General features: G+C 44.7%; 5 protein-coding genes across 5 annotated transcripts; all 5 read left to right on the forward strand.

Moving 5' to 3' along the window:
- The first annotated feature begins 1093 nt into the window (after positions 1-1093).
- LOC128886243 (uncharacterized) lies at positions 1094-3136 on the forward strand. The gene is made up of 2 exons (XM_054140942.1): positions 1094-1105; positions 1221-3136. Exons 1-2 carry the CDS (start codon positions 1094-1096, stop codon positions 2673-2675), a joined length of 1467 nt encoding a protein of 488 aa, XP_053996917.1. The 3' UTR covers positions 2676-3136.
- Positions 3137-6250: 3114 nt separating this feature from the next.
- Positions 6251-10030, forward strand: LOC128886473 (uncharacterized). Its single transcript, XM_054141397.1, has 7 exons — positions 6251-6292; positions 6960-7205; positions 7303-7570; positions 7648-7886; positions 8152-8544; positions 8846-9048; positions 9164-10030. The coding sequence occupies exons 1-7, from the start codon at positions 6290-6292 to the stop codon at positions 9246-9248; spliced, it is 1437 nt and encodes a 478-aa protein (XP_053997372.1). The 5' UTR covers positions 6251-6289; the 3' UTR covers positions 9249-10030.
- Positions 10031-11057: 1027 nt separating this feature from the next.
- Positions 11058-15594, forward strand: LOC128886486 (uncharacterized). Its single transcript, XM_054141412.1, has 3 exons — positions 11058-11190; positions 13041-14428; positions 14539-15594. Exons 1-3 carry the CDS (start codon positions 11170-11172, stop codon positions 15299-15301), a joined length of 2172 nt encoding a protein of 723 aa, XP_053997387.1. The 5' UTR covers positions 11058-11169; the 3' UTR covers positions 15302-15594.
- A 3137-nt stretch (positions 15595-18731) lies between these two features.
- LOC128886244 (uncharacterized) lies at positions 18732-22970 on the forward strand. Its single transcript, XM_054140944.1, has one exon. It carries the CDS (start codon positions 18732-18734, stop codon positions 22968-22970), a length of 4239 nt encoding a protein of 1412 aa, XP_053996919.1.
- A 1992-nt stretch (positions 22971-24962) lies between these two features.
- Positions 24963-27364, forward strand: LOC128886503 (uncharacterized). Its single transcript, XM_054141451.1, has 4 exons — positions 24963-25754; positions 25853-26449; positions 26520-26972; positions 27049-27364. The coding sequence occupies exons 1-4, from the start codon at positions 25295-25297 to the stop codon at positions 27267-27269; spliced, it is 1731 nt and encodes a 576-aa protein (XP_053997426.1). The 5' UTR covers positions 24963-25294; the 3' UTR covers positions 27270-27364.
- Positions 27365-27542: the final 178 nt, after the last annotated feature.

Consider the following 27542-nt stretch of genomic DNA (forward strand, 5'->3'; position numbering starts at 1 on the left):
AAAGCATCGAATATTAGAGCGTGTTTCAGATCCCTGATAAACCTTTCCTCCCGGCTCGTATTGGAAAGGGCACTTTCTCGAGCGAAACGTATACGACAACGAAGCTGTCGCCTCCACGCGAATCAAGTGCGCGGCTTGGACGCGTGCGCCTTCTCTCAGATCGTGTCTGCTATTATACAGGGCGTGTAAAGTCACGAAGAAAGTTCATATAAACATTCATACTCATTTTGTGGATTTGTAAAGTAAAATTTTTCATCGTGTTCTGCCTTCGATACAACTGTAGAATTGGGGACCGCACGTTAGAGTACACCCTGTATTTACCATCGCGACGGTGGTCGAAGGTGTGGTCCCCAGGGCAGAGATTCGTAGCTGGCCAGTACAGGTGAAAGTAAAACAAATTGAATAGACGAACGCGACCGGAACTCCTCGAAGTCCTCTCTAGCTGGAATCGTGAAATGGCTCACTTCCGTGACCACGTTACTCCGAACAAATCGCCTCGACTTTTTTCCATCTAAACGAAGTTCGAGAGCCTCTTCAAGATCGCGTGTCGAACGAGACACTCTTTGTTTTCTCGTTGTAGGATGTTTTATAGCCAGCAGCGGCTCAGCGACAATTACTCGCTGTCCAAAGGAGCTTAACTCGTCCCACGTCAGACAAGAGCTTTCACGTTTAGGCCGCGACGGTCGTTGCCTTTGTTTCCCCTTTCGTGTCGTTCAGTCACGTGAGTATAGGTGGATCGCTGTCCCACCCGCGGCACTTTGGACCAGTTTGTCGCGTCGCGCTTGTACAACGACGACATGACGATCGAGAGGCGTTTTACTAGGCGGTTTCACTGAACCGGCCGCCGCCAGCTATCTACATATAAGAACAGTGAAATGTTAAACTAGTTTCCGCGATTTTTCAGCCGCCTGGGTATAAAGGAGAAATTCAATGTCGACTGATACGTCATTAGAGATCCCGCCGGCGTGTCGGTACGATCTATTCGATCGACGGTGAAACGTGAATCGGGTGAACGGATGAGACAGCGTCGAGCAACGAATACACGGATCCGAGGCTTGTAATTATCGACAGGCGTGGGCGACGGTTGATTGACATGGAGATGCTGGTTGGTATATACCCATCCTCGAATAATAAGCGTCTAAAAATAGAGAGAATTTCGCTTAATATTTGAACGCCAACTGTTTACATTTATTCTTACATTTTTATTTCCATTGTTGCAGGTACTGTTTCTGTTGTCCACGGCGATCGCCGTGCAAGGATATGGGAAAAGCAACGATCCAAACGACGAGCCCTTCCTACCGATATATCCGGTGTACCCCTACAGTCCCAAGTTGATCAAAAGAGGAGCCGAGAGGGAGTCAGTCTCGCAGTTGTCACCAGAGCTCTACGCGCCCAAAGTCGATGCTAAAGACTCGTACAGCGCCAGCTACAGCACCAATTACCCTCGAGATCCTTACTACTCTAATTACAACTCCTACCCCAAGGCCTCCACACCATCCAGCTATTCTTACAGTACCCTTCCGTACACGTATCCAACGGCAGCGTACAGCGACTACAATTCGTACAGTACGCCGTACGCGATGGCTCCTCCACCTTCTTATTCACCTGTTCCTTATTCCGCGTCTTATCCTAATTACTACTACCAACCGCCTTATTATTATCCTAATTATTACACTCAGCCTCTGTACCCACCTCCGCCGATGCCACCACCCGCTGATTACTCCAACGACCCGTACTCCGATTCCAACGACAAGGAGAAAAAGAAACCCAGCGGTGATAACAGGTACAGAGGACAAGACGCCGATCACGACTCGATGGGTAATCAATACGTGGACGGAGGGAACTACATTTCTGGAAACGGGAAGGATCTCGACGGACAATCCAGCACTTACAAGACAAGCAGTCCGCGGAACCAATTGGAGCAGGTGAGCGAGGTGCGAGTTAAGACCCTTCAGATTCCGTTGCCAACGACAAGCTATAGGGTGATCAGCGTTGCTGGCCAGCCGGTGGGTCCTGATTATCCTCTACCAGCTCCTTACTTAAAGGCCCAACAACTCGAGGAGCTCATGAGCCAGACCTGGGCCAAGATGATGGCGCAAAATCTGCAACAGCAGGCTGCTCAGTATCGCGTGAACGAGGCCAACAAGGACACCCAGGCTGGAACTAACGATGGTCAGTACTCGAACCAGAACGGCCAAGCCCAACGTTTCGTCTCCGTTCCGAACGTCATCGCCAAGACTGGACTGGCTTACATCGTGAACCCTAACATTCTTGGGAAGCTGAACATCGGACAGGGTCAGGTGTTGCAGAATCAGGCGAGTCAAGTAAAAGCCATCAAGTATCCGCTGACGCCAGGGGTGTACACCGCTGTCGAGAAACCGGGAAAGGATCAGACGGACTCTGGCGAGTACGAGAATTATGAAAATCCGTCCTCTCAGGACGGCCAGGATTACGATGGCAGTTTGAGCCAGACTGATAAGCAGCCGCAAAATTACGAGAACGATCAGGGACAGTATTATCAGAATCAGAACTTTGTAACGGCCCAGACGCCTCGGGGGTACAATTATCAGTACTCTGGCTATCCGTCGCAAACGACCGCCCAGCAGCAGTCGCAGCAATACAAGAATAATAACTTGGAGGACGTGAATTTCGGCGCTAAGACGAAGAAGGGATAACATTTTTTCGCGTTCAGGGGTAAAGAGAAACTCGGTGGACATGGTGCTATGTTTCGTTAGTCGTTACAGAGACGTCATCTCTTCGATTCGGGGTATTTTTTAGATCAGCTATTTTTGACGCTATGATGAAGCTATCGATTGAATTTTTTAGTCGAAGAAATGGGTCTCTAGTTATATGTACAACGCTGTCCCTGTAGTTTCTGCACATTTTTTATAACGAATGTAACCAGGGCGCTGTCAGGAGAAACTCGGTGATCGACGATGGACAACATAATCGTCTTTGATAATCACACGTCAGTCCTGATAGAGCGCGAGGTGCAGGACTTCTTTAGAGTATTGTTCGTTAATATATTCCTCTAGTTACTTACTGTTCGACTAAGAGAGAATATCGATCCGTCGATGTTCCTTCTCCATTCACCACGGCGCTATTTTTATTCACGAGGCTTTCGCATCCTACGCACTTGTACTCGTTATACAGTCACTAGTTAATAAACGATCGTTGTTGTTTGTTTCTGCCAAGCGTGATGTATTGTCTCCTTCTCCTGGATGTCGTTTCCCTTTCATCCTGACTCCAGATCGCGTATCTATAATGTGCACTATCGTATCTTTGAAACAAGAGGACCAATCAATCAATTAATTGCTAGATCTGGTGTTAACGCTCGAAGAAAGTGATAGTCGAGCTCGATGGTACTTGAAAAGCTATCAAAAAAACGACGAAATAATAGCGGTCGAGAGTCGGTGAGCGGGAAACGCGTTTCGACCGGATCGAGATTTCTCGAGCGCTTCGAGATGGACGCGGAAGGGCAGCGCAACGTTCGCGGAACGAAAGGAAGAGATCCGGATCGCGGTAACGTCCGGTCGATCGTTTGGGCGCGGTAATGGAAAGGGGAAGTGCGATCCAACAGAATCTCTCGTGGATGGGCGGCAAGTAAGAGAGAGAGTGGCGTTCTCCGATGTTTTGCTTTATTTTTCCCGTTCACGGTGAGTGTGTCGGTGGTCGAAAATAAAATCGGACGAACCGAGCCTCTTACTTTCTCGCAGGCTGGATTTAGATCCACGATATACACGGTGACCTGAAAGTTCCGTGTCATCATTTTTTTATTCGTTACATCGTCATTGAGTTGTTCGCAGTCATAGAAGGCTCGTTAAAAAGCTTGCTTGTATGAAGAACAAACTTAAGGATGATCACTGATCTATAAAATGGAAACAGTTGACAATGTAGCTCGACATCGCGATCGTTATCCATTCACAACCGTCTCTTGCAATTGCGTGAAATTTGCTTTCTCCTCGCCGAGGTGTAATTCTCTATTGGATTGAAAATATTGCATTTGACGAATGCTCATGTCCGTAAATGCTCGGGTAACCTGTGAACTCTCTGCGAACGATATCCGTATAGGTTTCTAAAAACAATAACACAAGTCTATGCTTTTTTTTCTGCAAATATTATGGTGCTGCACGGCTGAGAAAGTTTCTCGAGTTAATTGAAGGTAATTCGATTCGAGGTACGAGCCCGGCGGTCATCGTTTTATAGATCGGTCCCTCTACTTCCACACTCCGAGATGCGGATAGAAAGTGTCTTTTTATTTCCTTTTCGAGAGGCGTGTTACTGTGCATGGTCGAAGAAAGGGTTCACGGAAACTCGTGATTCAATGACGAATCGATTGATGTTCCGCAGGGTGGAGAGACCGCCGAAGAGATAGCAGTCACGAGATCTCCTTTCCTTCCGTTGGCCATAAACTAATATTTCAGAAAATTCGCCTTTTCTGCCTCTTTGGAATACCTTTCCGTCGAGGATGTGTCTCGATGTGGTTTCCTGCTAATTTTCACTCGACCGCGAAGAGAATTACCGTAATTCTTCTTAACGAGCAGTGAAAATAGTTATCGCAACAAAGTATTCCTAGTTTGTTTGCAACTGTTTTTACATCTTCTGACAAAACGTGTAATTTCATTCTTAACCGATTTTACTCTCAGTCGTATCTAAACTAGATCATCTTGATAAGTCGGATGTGTAATTTACATAACACACGACCACGGTTAAAAATTTCTAATTTCATTTTCAGGAAGTATGTTTCAAAACGCCAGATATTTTGCAAACTCGCCTGACGACTAAATTTCTACTGCCCTGTCTCCTCTTCTTTTGTCTTCCTTTCAAGCTTTCCTTTCATCGTTCGACTTACTTATAGTAATGAGATTTCGCACTTTAGATAAATAAATGAAGTATTCAAATTCGACGGTGAAAAGTTTATCCTTTATCCCAACAAAGTGTGCCACTTTCAGTCGAATCGAATAAAGCTTGGAACGAAAACTTTAGTTTCAAGCTGCTAAGTCAACGATTATCCCGCCTTTCCATGAATCTATTGACCATCTCTTCGATTGTCCAAGAAGAGACTCCGAGAAGAGATGTTCTCCGACATCCTCGACCTCCTTTAGTCGTTCCATTTATTTGATTAATAATAATATGAATTCACTGCACATTATTGAAATATAAAATCGCTATTTACTCTGCAAGGATCGACTCGTGGAGCCACGTTGACCAGCTCTTTTTTTATTCAATTTAACGAATACCAGAGGACTTCAAAGTTCCGAACTACCTTTGAAAAGCGTCCTGTGTATACAACGCGTGAATTCCAGATAAAAGCTGTCGATTGCAGTCCGAGAACGAATTCACTTCATTAGCGAACTAATGAACCGATTAAACCGGCAGAATAATTAGTACGACTTCGTACTGGAAAACTTGGAACGATTTTAGCGGAGATTGCCGACCCCCACAGTGCCGCGACAGCCGTTTAACGTGCCTCTTTCCATTGAGAATGCATTTGGCGTGGATCACTCCGGCTGAATGTTGGAAATACTCGACTAATGACCAGTTTCCGAACGATACGAAACGCATCCGCGTTTCCATCGATTTTCCTGCACGAGTTCTCACGGGAAAACGTGTAATAACGCTCGTTTTTCTCGAATTAATCGCCCGCTGTTAGCGACTACCGGCCGCGAGAAGTGCATATAACTCTCGTGCAGAAGGAATTAGAAATTAGAAAATTAGTACCTTTTGGATTAGAAAACTGACGATCTAAGTGAATTTCTCGATCTTATTTGCGTCGTATCATGGATTTCCTGCAATTTTCAACCCTTCGGCTAATTACTTGTAATTTATTCGTTCTCAGTCGAGTGCTGTATCGGGTATTTTAAATAGAATAAAATTGCGTGATCGTCTGAAGGTTAAGTAACGCGTACGCTCGAGTAAAATCAAGGATAAGCGACTAGGACACCGGAACAACGTGCTATTATTCAGCATCTCCGCGATTCGCCTTTTATGATGCTCCTCTCCGTTTCAACGAGACACTAAGCTGACTGCACGGCTTTTAAGCGCGAAATGGACAATCGGAGCCTTCTCTTGGTCCCTTCACTTTTATCGGAATGATCCCAGTATGTTCCCTAACACGTGCTCGAAGAGGACCTTTATGCGCGCCATGATTCTCAGGTGAAGTGTGTGCCTCGCCAGGGGATGCTACGGGTAGGGGTAAAAGCTATATAAGAGAAGGTGAATCTAGTTTGGTTTTGTAGTAGAGCTGGAATCTCTGTGTCGTGATCGTTGTTTTTCACGCTTGAGCAGCATGGTAAGTGTTATTTCGATATATCTTTCAATGTAGGACTGTTCTCCTTTGATGAGGTTTCATTTCTGTAAAATACTTTATCCAACGGGATCGCATCGCCAAGATAAAGTACTTTCTTTCGTACAGCAATCCTTGCCATCGGCAGCGTGTCATTCTATTCGAAGAATAATAGTGAGCTGTCCAAGACAAGTACACGTTCCCATTTTTCTTGGCTTGAATTCAATGTATATATTTTAATGTACGAGGTGATCAGAAAATGTGCATCAGTCTACTTCATTTTCCACTCGTATTGCAATTCATTGAACACCCTGTATTATGCCCGTATTGCACCGAAATTTATGCGAGTACCAGGAAGAGAAACTTTTACTTTTGCATCGATGATGGAATACACTCGGACCACAGGAGGGGCCCGATGTGTGGCGCGGCGTATAAAAGAGTGGTCCATACCGGATGCTTAACCCAGAACTTCGTGGGCAGTGAAAGTGTACCCTGATGCAAGTTCACTTTTTACCAGTATTCGCAATGGTTAAGCAACAAATACATGATCGAAATTAAATATTCGGTGCAATCGTTTCCCGCATGAAAATAAAGCTCGTTAAATTAACCTTACCGTTTAAGCAACTTATCGACTTCGGTCAGTGGATTACGACGTGCGTTATTCATTTTGCAGAAACTGTATTTCATACTGGGTGTGCTGTTCGTCGGCATAAACGGGGAGAAGAAAATCAACTTGGAGGACATAGAGAGGGACAACTTGAGAGTGGAGGGCATATCGAAGTCGGGAATCGGAAGGCCACAGGAAACGAAGTACTTGGCGAAACCGGAAATTAATCAGCAACAATATCAGATACCCAGCCAGTACAGTAGGCCCACCAGTTCGCCAGTGACATACGTAACTCCACCTTCGAGTCAAAACGTAAAACATTTAGTATTCTATAAGTGTAGATTAAATAAAATAAAATATTTTCGATCAATTTGACAGACTTGTTTTATTTACTTGACATTTTTTTCAGCACGTTCCTCCGGAATCCTACGCCCAGTACAACAAATACACCACAAGAGAGCAAGTTTACCAGCAGCAGAACAGCATTCTACCCGAACAACCGCTGCAACAATACTACATTGATTATCAGCAACAGAAGCAGCCCCCACCGCAAAGGTTGATCGGACCCAACGTCTACGAACCCCAACAGTTTATTTACCGACCGGAAGTGACCGTGGGGAATCAACTGCAGACCACCCAGCAGAAAACAGTCACCGCAAAATATGCGAAAAACAAAGGTACTCGTCCAACAAATTTAAAAATTAAAAACAGTTCGTTTACGATGGTTCGTTATCACATATCCGTATTATTACAGAAACGGTGTACGTCGATGTTCCCATGATGCACGTCCTGACCTATTATCCGAATTTGGACGTAAATCCTGGTAAAAGCAGCGTACTGGTGCCTCGGTTGACTACATCAGCGGCGGATCAGATATCCATTCCTCTCTATTCATCGCTGAACCAGAAACCGATTGTTTCGGCGAAGCCGACTTATCAGCTTCAGTACCCTTCGAAATACAATGCTGTCGGTCCAGCCGCCACTGCAACCAAGGTTAGAGGAATAATAATCCTTTTCACGATCGTACTCCGTTTACAATAATATTCGAAATCAAGCTTGTTCGTTGAAGACCGAATTAAATAGACAGATCAAAGAAACGAAACGTAGAGACAGCCATATAAAAATATCAAGCTTCCGATGTAACAAGCTTCTCGATTAATATTTCACGGCTTGCACTCGTGAGCGCAATTTACTGCCGCTTCCGTTGTCGCGCGGAAGGATTTAAGACTAGCCAAGGACTAAACGACCATTCTTTCAGGCAATAAAAAGCACCACAGTTTATGCTACTCCCGTTACTCCAAAGAAGTACACCAATGCACCGTTAGTGAACGTACCGACGTACTTTCCATCAGACCAGTCGTACAACCAAGGAAGGCAGTTCTTGTACACGCAAGCGTACATCGCTCAGCCCCAGTCGCAATACGTCCCTCAGCTAGTTTATACTCAACCGACGATGGTTTACATGCATGCTACGCCGGTCTATACCGATGTTTACGCTCGTGCACCTGCCTACGCGCAGGATAACTCTTTGCCTGCCAACGGGAAGTACAGTGCTCCGCCTGAACAGTTGGACACCGCGACGACGATCGCCGATCAGTTGCCTAACCATGTCCAGCAAGCCAGCCAGAGCCTATCTCTAAATTACGTCAAGGTTGGTAACACTTGAGAGATGAAGGATTAGAGTTAAAGAGAGATTAATCTTGATCAGAGATGATCAAAATTTTTGCGATTCTATGATTTCGTTCTTTTATCGCGATCGACTTCTAGAAACCTTTCACTATCGTCGAGAACAAACGTAGAGATCATAGTAGCGAAAGGAGCACATTATTAACGGAGTTAACGAGGGTCTATAATTACTAGAATAAAGAGCTGCTGGAAGTAAAATGTTGTAAAACGTTTCTGCTGTATACAAAATGAAACTGACTAACTCAACTCGATTTTCTACTTTACAGGATCCCGAGGAACCGAACGATAACTTGGTGCCACCCCAATTGCCTGCTCAAGATTTCAAATCAGACGTCACGCCCCTGTCACCTGTTCAATCGCAAGACGAGGAATCCACTCCGGCTCAGAACCATGTAGACCTGTCAGAGCCAAGATCTTTGCTGGATTCGTACGTTCCGAGCAATCTAATCGCGGCTCAGGATTTTGCCAGGCAAGTCTCAGCTCCAGTAAAGAAAAATTCAGAAGGACTGTGCGTAGTCGTTGCGAATAAACCACAATCGCGTGACATCTTCCCTTCGAGTACTTAACGCGCAACGTTCTTACAGATATCAGGAGAGGCCGATAAAATTGGAAAGTGGCTTCCTGCCGTCGAAAGAGAACTTCCTGCACAAGAAACGCAAAACAAACTGATTAGCTAGTTTTCGTCGCGTAACGATCGACGAGTGTCGACCACACGTGGTCAGTAGGGTGTTCGGTTTCGTCGATGGAAATTTCGACGTTCGAAGTACATAGTTACGAGTGAACCTGAAGACATTTCGCCAACAATAGAAGGCGCGATCGCATATCTAGTCTTTCATCGAAGAACGCCGAGCTACGAGCGTGAACGTCGTGTTTCGTCTTACTCTGTTATTTCTTTTTTTTTCTCCCCTTTTTTTTTTACAGACTTATAGGTGTACTTTTTATATGATTCTTAAAAGAAAAAAAAATAAAGACTTGTTAAGCAATCATTGTTGTCTATGAAACACTCTAACTGGTTCAACAACGATTCGAAATTCTTGGGTAATTAGCGAAGAAGAAATCTTATTCTGTAGCGTATACTATATTCGTGTAATTAAGATATACATGACTGTTTATTCGGCGCGTAAATGATGGGACGATTAGTTCGATGATTAGGTGTGATTAAGGTGCAACTGCTGGCGTTAAACACAATGGCAAATGAAGTCATAGAAATCGTACCTACTGGAATTTTTAACAAAATTCAATTAAGAAACCGTTAGTTCGTTTAAAGTGCAATTAGATCAAAGATACAATTACTATTTTTCAATTCCGTTTATACAGGTCAGTTGAGATTTCCCTCGAGACTTAGTTTATTCGAGCAAACCTTGATATTGTCTTGTAAGCAATGAGAATATTCATTGTAAATATAAATTGCTCGTACGTTACATTAACGTTTTCTACGGTATAATAATCTTTAGATGTAAAGAAAAAATTAGTTAAGTAATGCATAAATGAATAATAATAAAATGAAGATAACAGTTACTTGGTTGTTCAACGAATATTCTCAGAAATTCGTTATTCTTTAGAAATCTGTGTCCCGTAATTTTTATTAAACGATCACCTAATATGTTTGCTAATATCTACATATGTATGTATGACTGGCAGTGCTAATGTATCGGTGATAAAACCATCATCGGTTGCGATACGAACGTCCACTCGCTCAGAAGTGTCAGTGAGACACGAAGTGAGTGTGCACAGACACAACCATTTGCGCGTGTGCCAGCAGCGTGCCGAATCGAGAAAGCGGATGCTGGAGGAAAGAGCCAATGGTGTAGGCTTTTGAAATAATTTCCCAGAAATACAGGTACGTTGGGACCTCACCTGTACCATGAGGATTGTTAATCAACTGAGTTTTCATTTACTAGAACAGATAAACGATTGCATCATTTTTTAAGTAAAAGTTACTTAATTGCGTTATCAAATTATCATAGCCAAATTTTCTCACCAGATGAAAATATCGAGATAAAAAAGTTTCAGTGAATTACTTTTTCAGCAGAAATGACTGAATTTAACTTAAAATTACATTTCACATTGATCGGAGCAAAACTTGTTCGAATAACTGATGAACTTTTCAATTGGACATACATAAAAATCGATTAGATCAAAGTAGAAGATCCAGAGGTACACGCCAGGGTTTCCAGTTCTGGATTAGAAGGCAGAGGATGACATAACAGAATTAAGTTGCGTTTGCGCAACGATTCGGGCGATTGCATGAAACCGTAAGGTAGCAGAAAACGTGCGTCGATTATTTGTGACTTTAATGTTACCAGTCTTACGCGAGAATCAGATCGTAGTTCCTGCTTTCCTCGCGTCCAAGTGCTGATCGAGGATGAGCACGCAATCTGGACAGCGTCGCTACGCTACTGGCAGGTGTCTTTCCGTACGTGTCGAATGAGAAATGCCTCTGTGTTACGGCGGTGAAACTATAATCACGGTGTCCCTCTCGCGGTTCAAGCGAAGGCATATAAGGTGGGATGCTGCGGCCTCTGCTTCATCAGTCCCAAATACACACGACGAGGCCGCAAAGCGTGCAGGTTTAAGGTCGACCGTTGTCATGAGGTCTAACGCGATCTACGTAAGTACCGTGATTTTTGTTGTTTTTTTCGCGAATCGCGTGTTTTAGCTCTTACTTGTCAATAGAAATTAGAGATTTTCTAATTGCCTTGAATGTCACTTGACTGACATGCACCGTCAAGAATCGTTTCCATCGGTTCTCAATTGGATAATTGATTAATCCCAGTGTCGTTCCAGTGATCATCTCACTAATTAACCATTTATTGATTCGTCAAGTCATTCCACTTGTGAATCAATCTGTTTCATTATCGAAGCAGTCAGTGACCACGTTATTGTATTTTGTTATATTGCAACGAACAAGTCAAATCTGTGCGTTAAAGTGAAGTTTTATTCACATAACAAAGTTCATAGTTACTTGAATCACACGTGAATACATCACCGTAGTTTTACATTTTTAGAGCAACTAGCTTATTTTAAACAAATTCGTGAAAATTTCATAAGTTTTAGTTCTCCAAAACCAGAATGCCTCCACATAAGATCAGTTATGGAAAATAGAAACTGTAGGTTGTTGTGCAATATCTGATCAGAAAATTTTCTCGAATGCATCGCCCTGCGCTGCAGTGATCTTCGATGGCTTTCCCACTGGATTTCTGATTAGGCTCGCAGCAGGTATACTTCTTGCGTCGTTTCAGTGATCATCTCATGGACTTCCCCTTTACTGCTTCGTGAATTTTAATTCTGTTTATTGTAGTCCATCGCATGGTCGGCGTCATTCAGACTACTTTAGGTGTTAAAAGTATGTAGTAATTGCTAATTTATTTATAATGCAATCGACTACAGTTAAGTGATTTTGTCGTAATTACTCCAATCTCTACACATAGTATTGCTCTTCACGGCTGGTTAATTTTCTACTCGATACGTAGAGGAACAAGTCTTACTATTAACATAAATTATTGAACGATTAATTATCCGCATTGCTGATACTTTTGCATTCCCTTTTCTCTACGGAATAGTCTCTTCTAAATCATTATGGAGAAAGTGTTTCTTATCTTCTTTCATCCACGGTCGCGCAGCGTCCGGCAAAGTAGTCGTGGCAGATGCTCTTGAGCAAGTCAGTGAAAGTCCTTCAAGGTATTCGACGAATACTGGCGCGCCACACCATCATAAAATCTGTTCCTTTTGGTCCTTGTTGGGTAACGGCTGATTTCATATCTGGCTGACGTAGAAATACGATGAGAACCTTGCTTTCGTTTGGCAAACAACATCCCCGAAATGCCAATAATTAATGACTTTCCAGGTAAATTGGTCTCACGAAAACCAGGTTGATGATACGCGCGTTACGTGTAAACTTTCTTACCAAACTCGTTTTCGTTAATTGGTGTACGATACTAATCGAGAATTATTAGCATCGTAACTGTGGGTTACAGTCGAAATAATCCGCATAAAATAATTCAAAGTTAACAGAAAATTTAGTCACGTCCAAGTATACGATACCTCGTTATCTATAGAACAAGAAGCGATGATTTCTTATCGATGAACGCTGAAATTTCAATTCACGTGGCGCGGATATCCCTCGAGGCGCGTTGTCTGTCGAAGAAAGCGGTGAAAATCACAAGTGCACAGCGCATAAAACTCGTTCTCCGGCTGCTTGACTTCGACGGCAACCTTGTAGAAATCCAAACTCTTTTCTGCCAAGGTCGACCCCTGTAATGATTGCTGTTCGAGACGTCTAAGATTTCCCCTCGATCAATAATTATTAGCCTACTTCGCGAACGTCCTTCCATTCTTCTGCCGTAAGAGAGGAGGACGTGGAACACTTTATAAGAAGATGATGCATCGAAACATAATTTTGTTTAAATAGTAAATGCTTTCTAAAACTCTTCTTCCTTACTTTGCGTCCATCGCTTTCAGATCGCCACGATTCTGCTGGTAATTGGCCTCAGCCATGCAAGAACTTCAGGAAGGGATCTGTCCAAAGCTAGCGCCCAGGCTGAGTCCGTGAACGAGCCTGTCAGTTTGGACAACCCAGAGGATGCAGAGATCCTGGACTCGAAGGAAGATGGCGAGGGAGAAGAGGATCGACTACCCATTTTGCCTCCGATCATTCTACTAGACTTTGGTAATGGAACAGAAGATGAAAGCGTCACGTCCGAGGAGAAGTCCAAACGAACGGTCAACAGTGGTCTCGGATACGGTCTCGAGCAGAACGTCCTGCAACCTCGAAAATACAACTACTACTTCCCTGCTGGAAAATCGGGAACCACGGTGAGCATCGAGGAATCTATCAGCCCATTCCTACCTAAAACCATCATAGAGAAGGTCCAACCTACCAACAGAGCAGAGTATTTCCATGGAACGCGACATAATTCGTTCGGTGGGATCCAGGCTCAAAGTCAGACTCAATCGAACCAGTACCTGAATTATCAGCAATCATCGAAATCCCAGCCTGTGTTCGGATCGCGGACGAAGCCTCAGAAGCCACAAACAAATTTCGGGTACCAGAACTTCCCAACAACGCAGAAACCGGCGGTCAGCTCGTTTGGAGCTCAGTACTCTGGATACAGGAACATTCCGACTACCACGCAATCGTCCTTGGCTTTCAGCTCCACGGAGACAGTCGGATACGTAACCTCCAGCCCTGGCTCGTACAAATATGCCACGACAGGCCCCTTCTCGGCCAATATGCACTCTTACTCCGCCCAAAGGCAGAACACTCGATCCCGTATCAACCCCCAAGGCTTGGGCTCCGTTGCTCAAACCGTCGAGACCTCCACCGTCGCACCGTCGAGCTACGATGTTCAGGACTCCGCGCAGCTGTCTGGCAATGGTCCCAGATATACGGTGGAGGATGGAATCCGCTACGAGAACAAAATCTTCTGGAAATACCCAGACGGCCGGGTGTCCGACGTCCCGCCTGCTACTTACGTGGAATATCCGCAATTCACGGCGCAACGAACTAAATCCCAGGGCGCTCCTTCGATTTACGAAGCAACCACCACGGAAAACACCGTCCTCTCCCAGGGTCCGGTGCAATTTCCCACGGTAGTCGAGCAGAACGAACAACAGGCGAACCCATTCGTTTCCGCGGAGTCGCTGTCGTCGAGCTTGCCCCAGCAACAAGTGTACCGGCTCGGTTATCAGAATTTAGTGAGCCAGAAGCAGCAGCCTAACTTGGCGCACCAACGAAAGCCCACTGTTACCGGATATTCCTTCTCGTCGTCTTACTCAGGAAGAACGAAGCCCAGCTCCAGCGGACAGAAGCTGAATTACGAGTCTCTTTACAGCCGGATACCCTCCAGGTTAGTGGTGAACTCACTGGCGAAGATAAGTATTACTTAGGTGAACTTAGATCGCTTAAAATAAAGATACTTTGCACCACACTGTAATGTAATCAACTCCTCTGTTTCAGGTACCAGACCAACAGCCCAAATGCCGAGTACACCGACTCCTACGTGACGGAGCCTACAATCAACACCACCACCCCCGTCACTAGTGTCTACGGTTCATCAGGTGAGAGCTCCCGGATCGCTACCAAGTACACCCCGAAGGTTCAGAATTACTTGGACACGATACTATCAGAGAACGAGCAGGCAACGAAGCAGAGCCTAAGCAACAGCGATCTGAATAGCTACAACAACCTTCAGTACTCCGACTTGCTGAACTACAATCCGTCCATCTCGGAGTACATCAGGAACCCATCGTCCATCTTGAATGTTCGTCCGACTTTCGTGCAAGCCGGGAACTCTTTGATACCCGTCATCATCCTTAGAGTGGACGGAGCGTCCCCTATCCAACCTAAGCCCTCTCAGAACATTAATTTGAAGGCTCTGCTTCAGCAGTACTTGATACAGTATGCCAATAGTATTCAGGAATTGGCGCGACCCTCCACCTATAATCTTGGAACGGAGTCCATCGACAAGGACAGGAGTTCCGGTATTGGGAAGAGTCCTGTGTTGGATTTGATTCGACTGACGCAAGATGACGCCCGTAGTGGACCTAGCTACGATTCGAATTCTTACAATGGAAGATCGAGCTACGAGACGAGCAATTTGGATGTGTCAGCGGACTTGGCTGGCAGCCATTACGGTGAACGCTCGACGGCTAGGCAGAAAGTGAAGAACGTTCAGATTGTGGATGATCCAAGGTTCACGACTTACAAGGTCAAGAGCTAAAGTGTTTCTGAGATCTCAGATCGGCGGAAAAGACATTGTTCTTCGAATGCTATGAATTGTCTAGTTCGACAGTATTTAATACGGGATTGTGCAATAAATTTTTATCGCGAAATACTGTACCTGGGCGTTGATTCTTTGAGACGTCAGATCTATTACCTCTTAGATCAAAGTTTCAAAGAATCGGTCGCGGTCGAAGCACACGGATGCTTCTAACCAAATTCTTCGCTTCAAGAAGGTACCTTATGAGCTTAGTTTTTTTAAGGACTCAAGACACTCGTTTTGTATACATTCATATATATTTGAATAAAACTCATACATAATCGATAGTCAATTTTAATTCCCTTCGATCTTCCATCTTCTCGTATTCTCACCGATCGATAGATAAATTTAAAAATCTGCCAGAGAATTTATTAAAATGTATAGATCGTACGCAAAATATGTTTCAGAAAATGCAACGATCAATTTCTTTTTCCAAATGCATATTAGATTCTGCATGCGTTTTCCATTCTCGTAAGCATCGCAGATGCATAAAATTCACTGTCTAACAATTAGACATCACGTGACACATAACACGGATACCGTACGAATACCACAAACGCGCCGCGCCACGCAAACAAATGCCACACATACCACATAAATACTGCGCATACCGCAATGAAATAGCTTCATTATTTGAAATACCTGCTACTCGAAGCAAATCGATTGCTCCATTTACTGTCTGATAACGTAGCGGAAAATAAAAGGCTGAATATGTTATTTCAAGCAAACGTTTCACGTTTTCCTTTCGAATGACGGTCGTCAGTTATTGTGGCTATCTGACAAAAGCAAACATCGCTTGCAAGTTATTTTACGAAATTCAAAAGCACCGGCAGTTTTCACTTTCCATCCAAATCGTTCCTGAACGATGAATCGCAAACTACTAATATACATTTACGGTTATCTCGCGAATCAACAACAGACAATGTTAATGCATAAATTTTACAGTCTATTATTTAAATTCGCGGGAATTATCATAGCATCAAAATAGCCAAAAAAGGAAGCAAAGGGAAAAAAGTAAGTGAACGCGACACGGTTGCGAGGCAGGTAATTAGTGTTAATTGTCTGCATGCGTGGGGATGAACAAACTACTCGCGATAGTCGTAGGGCGCAGTTAATTCCACGTTTTCACAACGCGAAGCAACGATGATATCTCCAGCATATCTACGAAGCACGGCAATTAGACACAAGGCATTAAACTGTGGCGATTGCCAGCGCTGGCGAGATCTTACACAGGCAAATCCTCGAGCGTTCAGCAGCGTCCTGGCACACCGACGCTGAGCGTCGTTTCTATCGTGTGAGGCAGGTTGCATCGGGAGGAGCGAGCGCGCTGTGCATAATGCGTGCGTTTCAGAGCGCATAAAATCCTGGACGAAGAACTACTGACCATCCTAGGCGAATCTTCCATAGTTTACGTTGCGTCTGGGTGGGATCTCTTCGCCAAAAATTAATCGAACGATTGCCAAAAATTAATCGAACTCCAAAAATAGCTTCTACATTCTTCTCGTCGAGAACTGCTCCGAGATTCTTCGTGAAAAGTGAGAACGATTAGCTGCAGAAAAAAAAAATCCAGGCGTTATATATTATTAGAAGTAATTGCACTTAATTACACCGAACATTCGTAGATCTCCAAGTCTGATGCGAACGGACTAGGATACTTTTCCTTCGTCCAGCAAATTTGCGTGGCTTCCACCACGTTAATGATGGGTGGTCGCATCCTGCACTTGTTGCGGACAACAATTTCCCAGCTGCAGTCGCGTGTCGCGAATGAAAGTATCCTCAGGCCGATGGGCTCTAGGATAATATTTAGAACGATATTTTTCACTTGGCTACCGGAGTGTATAAAGAAAATCGCGTGTCTACTATGTTGCTCAGTTCTCGCGTGGATGTTCGCCTCGCAAGGTCCTTCGGATTACAGAAGCTCGAAGGACAGACCACCAAGCTGCAATCAATGTGTTCTACGCGACGTTCAGTGACACTCGGCCCTGCCTAACTGTGGTTCTCCGTTTTAGAGGGTGTGCCCGACACGCGACCAAGGAAAATGTTGTTTCATCTCGTAAGTACCGGGATCCGAGTGCGAATTCAGTTCTTGTGTTTATGGCGACCTATCGAAGGATAAACCGTCCATAATAATCCATCGTAGCATTTCGTGGGCGAGTGTGAAACTCTCGTAAACCCCTTCCGCCATCAAAAAATGTCCATTCGAGTGAATAGAAACAGTGACAACTTGCTTCAACAATTTATCCAACGCGTGTTTGCATCACCTTGCGAGACATATTTTTACGCGATTTAACACTTTTATTTTTTCTTTGTTACGATCTTTATCGCCTCGGTAGCTAATTAGCAACTGGTTCCTTCTACCGCGAGAACGATTATTACGCAAATATTATGTACAGCATTGGTTCGATTCCCTTACTCTTATTTTTTCTCTCCTTCTCACGCATGAAATGTCTCGATTCTACTAAAAGGTGTTGCTAAATTAACAAATGTAATCCATTTCAGAAATTTGTGAAAAACAGGTTCAACGTCGACAGAAATTTCTAGTGTGTATCTAACCGTACACGGATCAGTATAACTGGAGCACTTTCTATCTTAATATTTCGACGTTAGTGTTTTCCCTAATTTACCTCCCGCGCGAGTTAACCAATTAGAAGTAAGACCTTACTTTCTTCGCGCTCTCTGACCAGGGATATTTTCTACGTCGCTCCATTTTAGATCCGTCGAAAGGGGATAGAGATTTATTGCTAGCTGCGTGGATGTACGTTGCACGATGCGTTTTCTTCGCAATTAGAGCAATTTTTCTTCACGCGAAATTACACGCTACTATTAACCGTGTTTATTTAATCGGAAATGTATCAGAGCGTCTGAAAATGACACACTTTACCGGATGCATGTACACAACCTGACGACGCAGTTTTGATCTTTCGAGTGGTAGTTACACAAGACCCGATTCGCCGTCAATCAGAATCTGGTCGCCATGAATCAGTGAGAAAGTTTCTGTGGATCTGCTTCCGTGCACATTCAGTCCTTGTCCGTCGTAGTACACACGCATGCTCTCCGCATTTTACTTTTCCACTCCGCTTTTCTTTTCTAGGTCAGTCCCTTGACTGCCAGCTATTTTCGCCGATGATTCCGTTTAGCTTTGCCATTATCTCAAGTTCGCAATAATCGGAGCGCTTTCTTCTTTCGGGCTTGAACGCGATCGCCAACTTTCTTCGAACCAGCTAGCGTCTTACCGCGTCTGACGCCATAGATCGGTTCGAGGCTGATCCTACGAGCCATTTAAAAAGAACGCGTTAAAAGAAATACTATGTATATTCATTGACAGTATAAAAAATCAATTCGTTATGGCTGTCAGTATATTTCTTTAATTAATTCGGTTAAATTGTCCGGGATGACGAGAAAGTCTGTGAACTCACGCTGCGAATCGAATACACCTTCTTCTCTGCTAACGCATTCGTATTCGATGCAGGTCCTCTTCTTCTCTTTGAGCTGGCCGCACCTAATAGGAGCCAAAGATGTGGTTCTCAAAGAAGAAGCTGCGACTCTCGATCAAATTGCAACCGCTTCGGAAAGCGTGGTACAAAACGTCGAGAAATCCAAGGAGAAAGATAAGGAGTTTCGAGATCAGCTAAGAACCTCGCTAATAGACACCACGGTGCACTACGAAAACTCAAACGGTTTCGTTCCGATGACGACATCCTCGACGTCCAAGTCTTCCAATCGCCTCGACCAGCTGGAGCCACTCGGCAACATCACTTGGAGCAATTCTTTGAACGATCCGAGCAACTTCACCATCGACGACGAGGACTCCGTCGAGCAGGAAGATGCGGACGAATTGGAAAACGATCCCGCCTACTCCACGGAAGCGAGGATATTCTTAAACTTCCCACGTCCGAGTGGGAACAATCGCAGATCGTTCGAGTACCAGACACGGCAAAACGACTTCGAGCTGTTGAAAGTCAGGAACGACACGCCCGTGGTCGCCAATTATCCGGACTTTTACGAAGGCCCCCCGAGCTCCGTGGAAAGCGGAAACGAGAATACGGAGTCCTCCTCGAGATACGGGATCAAAGGAAAGGGAAAGAACCTGAAGAATTACACAGGAAACTACGGGACGATAACCGACAATAACGACGAGAGTTCTTCTTACGCTCGTTATTATCCTAACAATTCAGCGAGGGACAAGGACAAAGCTGCTCGCGAGCAGGAGAAAGTGCTCGATAATTATCATCAGCAAGATGTCTTCAACTACGACGGTCACGGGCAGAGCGGACAGAGCGGGCCCATAGCCTCGTCCTTTCCAAGGACGGATCAGGAGGTGAACGACCTGGAGAAGAGCAACTCCAACAGCTACGACGCGTACGACAGCATCGCGGCGTCCTCTCAGCAGACGAACAATCACCACAGATTCTCAAGACCAGTTGTAGTCGCTGAGTTCGGTAACTCGCCGATAGTATCAGGCTCGGGTGGAGAAAACTATCAAACATCGAGGGTGTTGCACAACAGGGACGGCAGATTCCGAAGTGACGAAGACTCCCGGGATTTATCAGACGAGGATTACATGGAGTACACGGAGAGGCCCAGAAGAGTTCAGAAGAACAGAAGACGACCTTCCAGCGGCGACAGCTCCAAGAGACTCCAAAAGGAGCATCGAGGATCGGTGTCTGATAGCACAGAGTACGAGAGCCACGGTAAGAGGCATCACTCTTCGAGAACGAAGTCAAGGCAGAGGATGCGAGGAAATTCTTGGATGGACGACGACAGACATCGCGACGAGGACGACAGTTACGAAGAGACGCGATACGATAGCAGACAGTCAGGGTTGGAAGCAAGGCACAAATCTCATCAGAGCTCCAAGTTCAACCCTAGCAACACCTGGAATCAAATATCTCCTAACCTAGAGATCTCACACTCCAGCGGTGTCGAAATTGGCCAACTAGAGAAACCAAAGTTCCTCGTTCCTGTCAAAGTGAATTTGGTACCTGTAGCGAACTTTGATCACTCGTCGGCGATGGGCAGCAGCCAAGGCTTCGACGTGTCGAACGCCGTTGTGCAAAATATAGTCTCAGCCACGCCTGTCAGCACCGTCAGCTCACCCACGGGAATCGGCGATGACTCGAAGTTGAGAGTCTCCACGTCTGCTCCGGACGTCATCGTCGGTCAGAACAGCTTTCATAACTCGATGCAGGCGGTGCTTCCTCAAGTGAGCGACTCCAACAAATTCTCGACGAACTTGAAGCCTCAGTACGTGTCCAGCACGGTTTCTCCGGTTTTCGCAGTCACCCCAAACGTGAACCCCTTGCAGAGCATACCCATTCACAGTGTTCATGGGACAGCTACGCCACGGACGACGTATCAGGTTCACGGGGGCATGCCTCAGTTGATAGTCCCTCAGCCTACTCATCAAACTGTCCCAACGTTGATGCAGACTCCGATACAATCCAACCCAGATTTCAATATTCAGGTGAACCCACACGGCATGCACGGTCAAAATCTTGTCAGTCACGGGAATTTGCAGGTGCAGAACATTCCCACGATGTCCACCATCACGTCGACGCCTCAGACTCTGCCAGCAGCGAAGATCAATTTGGTGACTGCCGAGTCGCAGAACAAGAAGGACATGATCTCTGGATCCACCGCGAATTTCTTGGCCTCGGCGACCATGGCGGTGGGTCAGAACGATCAGAGGCAGTTGAACGGTAACTCCTATTATTTGCAAAATTCGAATACTCAGCAGATTGTAAAGCCACAGGTGCAGACTGGGCTCTATCAACAAAACGTAGTTCCGAAAACGAAGACGTACATTCAGACGACCCATCTGTTGCCAGCTGTGTTGCAGCCTATGCCCACGCTGACCACTTTCGCAGCAAGCACTCCTCAACTGATCCCTGACCATCAGAACGTTCAAGGAGGAACGTGGCAGAACCAACAGTTCGTAAAGGTACCGCACACAGGGGTAGACAATGGTATATCAACGTTGAGGAACATTAAATTGCCATCGCTCACGTATCCAACGGTGGACAATACCGGTAGCCAGAGTATCAACAACGTTAATGCATTGAACACGTTCCAAGGTGGTTCAGGGGGGTTGGAGAACGCTCATTTGCCATACGTCGGCACAAGAAACGTAGAGATTGTGAATCCAAATATCAAACCAAGTCCAGTGGACACGATCATAAATTCCTACGGGGCGATGCATTATCCCGCGGCAGTCTTCACCACGCCATTCCCCATGTTCACCACCACCAGCGTGGTCACTGCCAGGCCAGCGCTAGTGTCCACCACCGATTCCTCGTCCAACGTTCAGAATTTCGTTAACTCGTTGACGGAAATAGGCTCGAAGAACCAAGATTCCTACAACGACATGAAAACGTACCAGTCTCAAGACAGGCCCGTGTTCAATCCCATCAACTTCGTGCCCAACGTAGACGTGATGAAGAATCAGAATGCTCTGAACAGCAAGCTGCACGCCAGCGAACCTCTGCCGCAGAATCTGAATCTCGTTCCGCTGTTGCCAGGAGGGAATTTCTTCAAGCCCAGCTTCGACGCACAGAGCGAGCTACTGACGAAACCAAAACTGAACACAGACCTGGCGACCTACGCGGAGCAGATGTTCAAGGAGTCTCTGAAGACCATATACAACTCCCAGAAGTGGAACAATGACCGAAAGCCAGGGCATCATCGTCACAACGCGTCAGATGTGATGGACATCGCAAAGCTGAAGAACGAGCTGCAGCGATTGAAGGCTTCTCTGTCTGATTCGAAAAGAATCAAGGATGCCGAAGCGCATCATAGCGAAACGAAACCGCAGACGGCTGAATTGACTAACAAGAAGCCTGACGAGTTGTTGGCGGCGCTGGAGCAGATGCTGAAGGCTCAATCCTCGGACTCTACGCACTCCTACCATGGAAGCGGTAGACCCCATAGACATCGCAGACCTTCGGATCAAGACAAATTCACCTTTGGCCCGAACAGCGATTTCAGAGACACCAAGCACGTCAGGGACTTCATGAAACCTCCTCACTCGGGCTCTCACCGCTCAAAGGGCCATTTCCACGACAAGCCAGGAAAGAAGAGACCGATGTCTGGACCACCTAGATTCAATGGTCCAAGTCATTTCCATGGACCGAGACCTTATCCCAGGCATACGTTCTCTCCCAAGACAAGTGGTCCGGAGACTTCTGCGACGAACATAGACACGATTCACGCCGAAAGCTCACCATTTGAGCAACTACACGATACGAGACATCGTCGCCCTGATTTTAAGAAAGGCTCGATCGACTCGTTCTCCTCGTTCGCCTCGTCGCCCACCGATAAGAATATTTTCCTCAAGGGATACGAACACCACAAGGGCGGCAAAGAAGGCGGCATTAATCACCCCAGGATGCACAATTTTCTTGGTCTGCTGATGAAGAACAAGCAGCTGCCCAAGGGCCTCGCTCTGAATTACTTCCAGGACAAGGATCAGCTGAAGCAGTTCTTCGAAGACGAGAAGCTACGATCGCAGCAGCAATACTACGACGATACCTTGAGGGATTACTTTAACAAAATGTCAGAAAGCGCGTTGCACTCCAATTTGCACAATGGTCACGATACACGAAGATACTTGACACAAAAAAGGACGGTTTGATAGCCAAGTTGTTTGCGGTATCGTGTGTAGAATTTTAATCCTACGATGCGTGGATCGTAGGGATAAAATTTCGATCATTACACTAGTACGATAAGAACTAGATAGTAAATGTCTTGTGTTTTGTCGAACGATCATCCCTTTCGTTCGATATGTTCACATAGAGGCTATTGCTTGATTATGAATTGTAACTAATTAAGTTAGATACTCGTTTTAAGTTTAAACGATCGTGACTAATGGAGAAAGTCTTAATTGTTTGTCTTTAAGGTGCTAGCGATTGTTGTACATATTATCCATAAACCAAAAATGTATACGTTGTTCTTACAATTCGTTGCATTTACTGTTTACCTTTTCAAATAATTTGCCATTCCTATTGACATCTCCTCGAAGCATTACGTAAAATGGAATTGATCGCAAATTGCCTTTCGTTGTTTTTAGCGCACATCCGCGCATTTACGTAAGTTGGATGCTTGTGTAAAACGGTACTTTCACCCAAAAAACTAACGCGATAAATCGAATCTATTATGCTCGATGGTTCATTTTACGCATATAACAATCGTTTGATTTATTCGAACTTGTTAAATACTTATTCCTCTCGCCTTTCTAATTACTTTCCATGCTGCCATTAACAAAGGGTAGGTATCGGTATCGGTATAAATTGTCCTCGACACTTTAAATTTAATGTTTTTTAAATTAATACTCGAAGATGTCTGCACAAGTGTTCCTAGCGTTTTCTTCTGCGAGTAAGCACTATCACCGTCAACCTGCTAAGGACAATAAAAAGGAGAGCGTCCAGTAATCGTTTAACGTTATCACACATGCGTGGAAATTCCCTTGGAAGTACCATAGAAAGGCGAAAGTTTTTCGTCGAGTGGGGACCTGACATCGACCTTGGTATATTTTCACTTAATTTAAAGGGTGTGCAGGAAAGTGTGAAATTTTTTTTTCTTCGAACTCCATGGTGGTACGTAGCTCCCCGAGATGTCCCTGAGTTTCGAACATAATTTTCTGCTTGACGAGCGAGGCATAACACCGTCCATAAAATGGAAGCAATCAGCGTTACGTCGCGTTGATGTTATCCGATTGCGACGAAGATCCAATAATGGCGGACGAAATTCGTTAACCGCGGAATTGACGGCTTCTTCGCAGTTTACTTTTACGATTCCTCGCGACAGCGGATTACTCGCTCAATTTCTCATACCCAATGCGACGAACCATGAACGATTCGATTTGAAACAGAGACAACGCATTGGAACTATAATGTGCCGCGCGAGCAACGCTCGATACTTTCACCAGAAATGATAGTTGAAACCAATTAGAAACAAATTTTTTATAGCTGTTTCGATCTACGCCGTTGGGAACAACAGGTTCCGCTGGAAATTCGAGGTCAACGACCAATGGACAGTTGTTAGTATTGACTGGTATCGTTATTACTTGTAGGTTTTCTTGATAGAAACACTCATTGATTGTGACAAATCTATGAGCATTAGAGCGATGTATATACGCATAATGACGTGCACTTAGAAACTGCATCTAATTAAAACGAATGGCAAATAATTATGGTACAAGCCAATAAATGCACTCTTTCGGGAAACTCGTGTTAAAACACGCCTTGAAACGCCTTGGTTCGATATTATTTACACAACATTAATTTTCCTCGTAACCATTCAGGTACAGCTGACAAATTTAATTATCCTGAAATTTGTTTGACCGTAGACGAATTAATACACCAAATACGTTGATGGTCTTTAGTAGATAAATGATAAATGGGGTACACTCAAACATTACTCTCATTACCACTTTCGTTAGAAAATTGATAATTATTGCTTTTACAAACATTACATTTAAATGAACCAAGAATAGAGTAAGATATAGTATTGAAATACAGGGGACACACAGAGTGTCCAAGAATTATAATAGGTGGTGCTATTTGACAAGATTTTTCTGCAATAAAGAAATCGTATTTTATAACTCCCTGTATATCAAGAAACAAGTAGGTCGTTGACACGCCGTTCAAACGTCCGCGATCGGTGGAGAGTCGCGGAGATTCGACTCGGATTTTCTCGACACGCTTTTTGTCAAACGTAGAAAAGCTAGACCCATTCAGTCGTCTCGCATCGCTAATCACTGAATATAAAAGATCACCGAGCCTCGGTCGCTGTCAGTTAAGAACAAACGTTGGTGTCTGTCTGTGCTCGTTTAATCGGTTAACTGTGACCTGCGTCGATATCGTTTGCAGTTTATATTTCGTTTATAAGAATTAACAATGAGCTCGACGAGCTCATCGCTCGAATCGTGAAATAGTTCCACGCCAGTTGATCGTAAACATGAACGATACATTGCAGATCTTTTACGCCACTTTATTCGTATCCGCACTGAGTTTGGCTGTGCGCGCGGACGAGAAATCTTCGACTTCCAGTTTTGTGAAACCAAAGCAAGGAATCGTAGAGTCTGACCATAATGCTCCACGAAATTACAAATTTCACCAAACGAAGCTATCCAGTCCGAATGCAAGAAGTCTTAAAAACGGTAGCCCAAAGTCATCGTCTTATTACAAGGATGTCAAAGGTGTTCCACGAGAATCTTTGGTGATCGGTCAGCCTTCATACGAAGGATTCTTCAAGCAACCCTATGCTGGCCCATCGCAATCTATTCGTCAGTCCAATTCACAACTGAAGGAGCAGTCTTCGCCATATTTTGGAAACTTGTTCACCATGTCTGCTGGCTACAAGGTTGCGAATGACCCTGTGACTGCAAAGCAAGCTCAGCATCAGAAATCACCAATAGGTAAAGTATTCAAGTTTTAACCATATTTTTCTTTCCGATCAATTAAAAATTCCTCTTCAGGGAAGCTATGTACAACCTTATTTCGTACTTCCTTTCAGGTGTCCACGGTGCATCATCCGACACCCAGGTTCCAGTGTACAAGTCTAACTACCAACTACCCAAGCCTCCAGCACAGCAGTTCTACGTGAACGGTTTCCAAAACAATCCGTACAACAAGGTTTCCGCGCCCATTCATCAGGTCCAAAATGGTCACCAGCTTCTCCCGAATTTCGCGAATGTACAAAGTCAATCGCTGATCTTACAACCTATAGATCAGTTCAACTTCCCAGCCAGAACACCCAAAGTGAACAATGTGCAGATGAGTGCGCCCTTTCTGTCGCCCTTTTCCAGTTTTCAAGGCCAAGTGGTACCAATTTCGACAACAGGGAACAATCCATATTTCCCACAGTACAAGGGTGCCGCGATACAGGTCTATCCCAATATCGGTGGATATTCTTCGGCGGGATATCAAACCCTCCAGACGCAACCACAGTTGCACTTTGGCCATGGAAATATTCAACAGGTTCAAACTCTTGGTGGCCATCGAAACCTTCCGCCCTCGCAGGGTATTTTAACAGACGTGGAAATTCTTAATGAGAAGAATCCTCCTCCGCCTAAAACGGATGACACGGACGACGATGACGAGGACGACGAAGGTTTGTAATTAAGAATTTATACAAAAATCAGGGTTTCGATGACATTTCACTAATTTAATTTGTCATCCAGGGTACAATCCTTCTGACAAGGAATACCGTCCAAACGCGCAGGACGACGACGACGACGACGAATCCAAACCAGACAAGCACTCCAATGCGCCTCTTATGGAGGGTGACTTCAAGCCTTCGATATCTTTCCCTTTCAAGGAATACGACGATAAGTTTGGCAAATACTCGAATCAGAATCGCGACGAGGAAGCTGAAGAGAAGCCGTTTACAAAGTATAGCGATTTCTCTTCGTCGAGCGATGACAACGACGATGATACGGCGTCTAAATATCATTTCGAGGACACTTCTCCAAAGCCCTATAACAAGGCTGAAGATGAAGAGGAAGAGGAAGATGAAGGTTACGAGAACCAAAGAAATGAAGACACTTCTGAAGATACCTCTAGGCTTAGGTACATCGACAAAGATATGGATGAAGAGTATGATGCGTCGTACAGAAGAGATTCCCCTAAACAGAGTGAGTACGATGTCGTTTAAACTTAATTTTAAAAAGAATTAATGTATCGTGTTTGACAATTACTATGAAATTTCAGGCTACCGTTCGAGATCCTCGCGTAAGAATAAAGACATCTACGGATCTCAAGATGCTATAGGCCAAGGAAGTCATACAAGTTTCAAATACCATAAATCTCCGCAAGGCTTCAAGGATAACGAAGGATATGGTTCTGACGTCTTTGTGTTCGAAGGAGGCTTTGGACACAAAATTCCTAAGAAAATAAAAATCTTCAGCTCTGCGAAAGGCACCGCTAATTGAATAAGAGTAGCAAGCACAGGATGTAGCATAAAAACTAGTTTAAACGTTGTTATAAAATTTGTATCGTTATATATGTTTGTATATACGTTCTGCATAAAGTTGTGTTGTAAACGAGGTAGCGTTCGGTGCTGTATCATTACATTTCCATACGGCGATAAGTATTTCAGTCTGAAGTCTAGATCCAAACGCTGGATTAAGATCTATCAAGGTTCGGACGTATGAAGAGTGAAGGTGACTTTCGATAGACGTTACTTATGGCGCCGATGAAGTGAA

This window comes from Hylaeus anthracinus, unplaced genomic scaffold, assembly GCF_026225885.1.
Source record: "Hylaeus anthracinus isolate JK02 unplaced genomic scaffold, UHH_iyHylAnth1.0_haploid 11982, whole genome shotgun sequence".
Lineage (NCBI taxonomy): Eukaryota > Metazoa > Arthropoda > Insecta > Hymenoptera > Colletidae > Hylaeus > Hylaeus anthracinus.

Bases quoted from the DNA above. Each gene is read 5' to 3' on its own strand.
- LOC128886486 (XM_054141412.1), top strand. From the start codon at position 11,170: ATGAGGTCTAACGCGATCTAC. The intron at 11,191-13,040 runs GTAAGTACCGTG...CATCGCTTTCAG, and splicing joins TGAGGTCTAACGCGATCTAC to ATCGCCACGATTCTGCTGGT. The intron at 14,429-14,538 runs GTTAGTGGTGAA...CCTCTGTTTCAG, and splicing joins TACAGCCGGATACCCTCCAG to GTACCAGACCAACAGCCCAA.
- LOC128886244 (XM_054140944.1), top strand. From the start codon at position 18,732: ATGACGAGAAAGTCTGTGAACTCACGCTGCGAATCGAATACACCTTCT.
- LOC128886503 (XM_054141451.1), top strand. From the start codon at position 25,295: ATGAACGATACATTGCAGATCTTTTACGCCACTTTATTCGTATCCGCA. The intron at 25,755-25,852 runs GTAAAGTATTCA...ACTTCCTTTCAG, and splicing joins GCATCAGAAATCACCAATAG to GTGTCCACGGTGCATCATCC. The intron at 26,450-26,519 runs GTTTGTAATTAA...TTTGTCATCCAG, and splicing joins CGATGACGAGGACGACGAAG to GGTACAATCCTTCTGACAAG.
- LOC128886473 (XM_054141397.1), top strand. The intron at 7,206-7,302 runs GTAAAACATTTA...CATTTTTTTCAG, and splicing joins CTCCACCTTCGAGTCAAAAC to CACGTTCCTCCGGAATCCTA. The intron at 8,545-8,845 runs GTTGGTAACACT...TCTACTTTACAG, and splicing joins TATCTCTAAATTACGTCAAG to GATCCCGAGGAACCGAACGA.